The following is a 4,351-nucleotide window of genomic DNA, read 5'->3' on the forward strand; positions in this document are numbered from 1 at the left end:
TCACTCACTCACTCACTCACTCACTCACCTTAATCTCTTCTAGACTCTTCCCGTGTCATCATTCCTCTCATACTCCCATCACCCCAGGGCCATCACTACATTATGTGGGACTGAGGGTAAATTTGGCAGAAAACAATTGCCAGATTCACTTTTCCATCACTCCCACAGCCCCTCCCCAGCTCATCCCGGCTTTTTGGAAACAATAGCCAATGACTCAACAAGTTTAACTAACGCCTATCAATTGTGCTGCTGAGGAGTCTGTTTCCTTTCTACTTATCTCCACTCCTTGTCTTCATCTTTCTGGCCACAAGCCATTTTTGAAAGAATGGCCAAGCAGCGTTGCTGACAACTATCGTCGACTGTATCTTCCTCCCTGTCTTCTTCCTCACTCAGATTTCTCTTCCCCCACTTCTTCCCTTCCAAGTCTCACATTTATAGATGTAACTATTTATTCAGAGGTATAAAAGCCTCAGTAGGTGCCCATGCTCCTGTCAGGGAGCCCAGTGTATTTGTAAAATTCTTAGCCCTTTTGGGTGACACTGACAGAGTTAGAGGAGGGAAGGAGAGCGGTGGGGGGGGAACAGGAATGAAGGTGAAAGTGAGGATGGGGGAAAAGTTGAAAATGTACAGCCTGGGGGGAGAAGAGACTGAATGAGGATGTTATGAATGCTAGCTATGTACAGTGCTTGGTATCATATTGACTGGTGTCTTAGAAATACAGACAGACAAGTTGGGTGACCTGATATCTTTTGTTGGAGCAACTTCTGTTGGTGATGGAGACAAGGTTTTGATCTTACACAGAGCAGGGAAAGGTACTCTGAGTGTCACAGCTAAGTACAAAGACGAACAGAAGCCTAAATAGTTAACACGTATTTCAAGAGACCATTCAAGGTAAAGTTTCTAGTTAACTCATCTCCCATCATGGAGGGAAAGGTGGTGGGGGGAGAACCTGGAGGAGGGGGCTGAGTGGGTCACAGATTGTTGTAATAAGCCATAAATCCAGTATCTCTGTTCAGTCCATGATTTTAGTGTCTAGCAGAGTTATGAATTTACAACACATACTTGATGGGGTCCACATCCTGAAAGAAATATTTCCTTAGCCCCTTCTTCTGGTGTTCAAACAACTCTCCGAGCTCAGCATCAGAGGCAAGCTGCCACGGAGCAGGATACACCAGCTCACAGTGGTACCAGACTCTGCCAGAACAACAGACACAAAACCTGCAGCCATATTTCCATTTCTATGATGATCAACACCATCCAAAACACAGTTTTCAAGATCCATTACTCTAAAACATACCCATCAAAACATGTGGTATATCTCCTCCAGTGCCCCAGCAACAGCTATGTGGGTGAAGCCAGACAATCACTATGCTCTTGAATGAACTCACACAGGAAAATGATAGAAGACAAAAACACCCTGTCACTGGTGGGTGAAAACAAACGTCAACAAGTGAGATTGAAAACCTTGGAGGCTGGAAGACCTGGAGTCTGGGCACCTCTGATATTAGAAGATTATTGAAAGTTAGGAAAAGTGATGATTTTGTAGAGGCCATTATGAACTATGTGTTTTGTAGAAGTTATAAAAGACTTGTGAATACAGTGTATTCTGGAGCAGTCCTCTGAAGCCATTTTGAGAGATGTTTTTCTGAAAACTGTTGGTAACAGGTCCAATAAAAGATATTACCTCATCCGCTTCACCTCTCCAATATCCTGGGACCAACCCGGTTACAACAACACTGCAGACAGAGAGATGAGAGATTTCCCTGACCTTCGCACAAATGTATGCAGTGCTGTAGCTGGGAGAGCCCCAGGTTATTAGAGATTCCAGCCTTTCCCAAAGCCATTCACTGAACACTAGCACCTATTATCACAAATCTCCTTGCTGCAGGATAGTTTTCACCCTTATTCTTTCTGGCCCCTACAGATGATACTTGGCAAAGGGGAACGGGAAGATGGAAACCAAAGCTCCTTGGGGGAATTCATCCTGCTAGGGGTGTCCGACTGGCCACAGTTGGAGCTGCTGCTCTTTGTGTTCATCTTAATCTGCTACACCATGACCTTACTTGGAAACACCACCGTCATCGTGGTCTCATGGCGAGACCCCCATCTCCACACGCCCATGTATTTCTTCCTCAGCAACCTCTCTTTCCTGGACCTCTGCTACACCACCAGCATTGGCCCCCAGATGCTGGTGAACTTCCGCAGCACCTGCAAATCCATCTCCTGGGCCGGCTGTGTGGCCCAGCTCTACATCTCCCTCTCTCTGGGCGGCACCGAGTGCCTCCTGCTGGCCGTCATGGCCTACGACCGCTATACTGCCATCTGCCAGCCACTGCACTACACAATCATCATGAGCCGCCGCCTCTGCCTGCAGCTGGCAGCCACCTCCTGGTTGTGCGGCTTCGGCAACTCCATCCTGCAGACCATCCTGACGCTGCAGCTGCCCCGTTGTGGGCGGAATCAAATCGAGCACTTCTTCTGCGAGGTACCGGCCCTGCTCAAGCTGGCCTGTGTCGATACCTCTGCCAATGAGGCCGAGGTCCTTGCCAGTGGGGTGATTTTGCTGCTGGTTCCACTGGGCGTCATCCTGGTCTCCTACGGCTACATCAGCACCACCGTGCTGAAGATTCACTCGGCCCAGGGCAGGCTCAAGGCCTTCAACACTTGTACCTCCCACTTGGCCGTGGTGTCACTCTTCTATGGCACGGCCATTTCTATGTATCTACAGCCTCCATCCAGCTACTCCCAGGCCCGAGGTAAGATGGTCTCTCTCTTCTACACCATGGTGACCCCCATGCTCAACCCCCTCATCTACACACTGAGGAACAAGGAGGTGCACAGGGCCCTGTGGAGGGCACTGGGGAGAAACGTGACCGCCCAGGGTACCTGAGCTGGACAGACAATTGGCACAGAACCATCTGTGCCTCTTATGGCTTCTGTTGCCTCTTGGCTGCCCATATGGAGTCTTCTGCCCTCCCCACAGCCCCGGCCCTCTCCACCCACACAAACCCTCTGTCCTCTCTCACTCTACAGAACAAACCTGCCCTAATCTGCCCCACAACTTGCCTTCCCTCTCCTACCCCATGCAACCCCTCTCCCACCTCACACATCCCATCTTGCACCCACACAACACCCCTGCTCTCTGCTTTGCACTTCAACCAAACACCATCCTTGGTGGACCGCTAGGAACAATTCCTGTTCTATTGCCCAAAGGGATGATTCCTATTGCTTTCTATTGTGGCAGCAAAGAGTCTGCAACTGAGTTCAGGGCTGTACCAAGCGCTGCCCAGACACACAGCGAGAGGCAGTCCCTGCCCCAGCTGAGATCAGAGCCCCATTGTGCTTGGTGCTGCATACACAGTGAGAATCAGTCCCTGCTGTAGCTGAGATCCAGGCCATGCTCCATGAGACAGGAAGATATATGAGTTCAGTGCCTTCTGAACAAAACTATTGGACATCACAATCGAAGACTGGATTAAATCAGTGAAGGCAGCTGTATGGGTGTTGAGAGGACTTGAAGAAGATCATGTGGATTTTGTGGAAGAGCATCTCAAAGTCCAGGCCAGATCCACAGTGAAGTTCATGGCAACAGCTGACAAGCCAGATGTAGAGAAGACATTTCAGCTTCTCTTAGAGGTGTATGGAGACAAAGTGCCCATTGGAAACAGACTTAAGGAATTCTATGAGCTGACACAGAATCCAGGTGGGACCATTTGGGCCTACTCATATGAGCTCCAGGAGAGAATGAGCCAGGTGAAGTGCTGGGACCCACAACAAGTTCCAGACATTGATATGGTCCTGAAAGTGTAGTTAGGGCTGGGGCTCCGGGATGATTCCCTCCACTGTGAGATGAAGAAGAGGTTTAAATAAGAGCCCAGTAAGAATTTCCATGAACTTCTTCCAGCTGCCATTACATGGCCTGAATTAGAGCAAGATCCTGTGGAAGAGATGTCCAAGCCCAACCCCTGTATGCAAGGTGGAGGCCTAGGTAATGCAGCTACTGGGGAAAAGGCTTTTCCCCAAACACAGTTAACACTGGAAAGTTTAAAAGAAGCTGTCCAGAAACTGGCCAGCAAACAGGGGGTGATGCTGAAAGTGATGACTGAGGTGATGAAAGGTAAAATCTCCCCTTGTACGCCAAAGGATCCCGAAGATCCCCGCTGAAGGATATCCAGGGAAGGTACATTTACTACACTTGTGAAAGACCAGAGCGTACTAGTTGAGAATGTCCCCTGAGAAGGAGACCAGAGCCCCAGGTACTCAAAACCAAAGGGGCATCAGGAATGAGTGGCCCATCTACAGTAGAAGGCCAAGTTGTGGCAGAAGGATTCCTAGGCCTGACCTTGGAGGA

General features: G+C 49.3%; 1 protein-coding gene across 1 annotated transcript; it reads left to right on the forward strand.

The window, feature by feature from the left end:
• The first annotated feature begins 1,924 nt into the window (after positions 1-1,924).
• Positions 1,925-2,890, forward strand: LOC144274001 (olfactory receptor 2B8-like). Its single transcript, XM_077832721.1, has one exon. It carries the CDS (start codon positions 1,925-1,927, stop codon positions 2,888-2,890), a length of 966 nt encoding a protein of 321 aa, XP_077688847.1.
• The last annotated feature ends 1,461 nt before the right edge of the window (positions 2,891-4,351 follow it).

The sequence above is a fragment of the Eretmochelys imbricata genome, chromosome 14, assembly GCF_965152235.1.
Source record: "Eretmochelys imbricata isolate rEreImb1 chromosome 14, rEreImb1.hap1, whole genome shotgun sequence".
Taxonomy (NCBI): domain Eukaryota; kingdom Metazoa; phylum Chordata; order Testudines; family Cheloniidae; genus Eretmochelys; species Eretmochelys imbricata.

Bases quoted from the DNA above. Each gene is read 5' to 3' on its own strand.
- LOC144274001 (XM_077832721.1), top strand. From the start codon at position 1,925: ATGATACTTGGCAAAGGGGAACGGGAAGATGGAAACCAAAGCTCCTTG.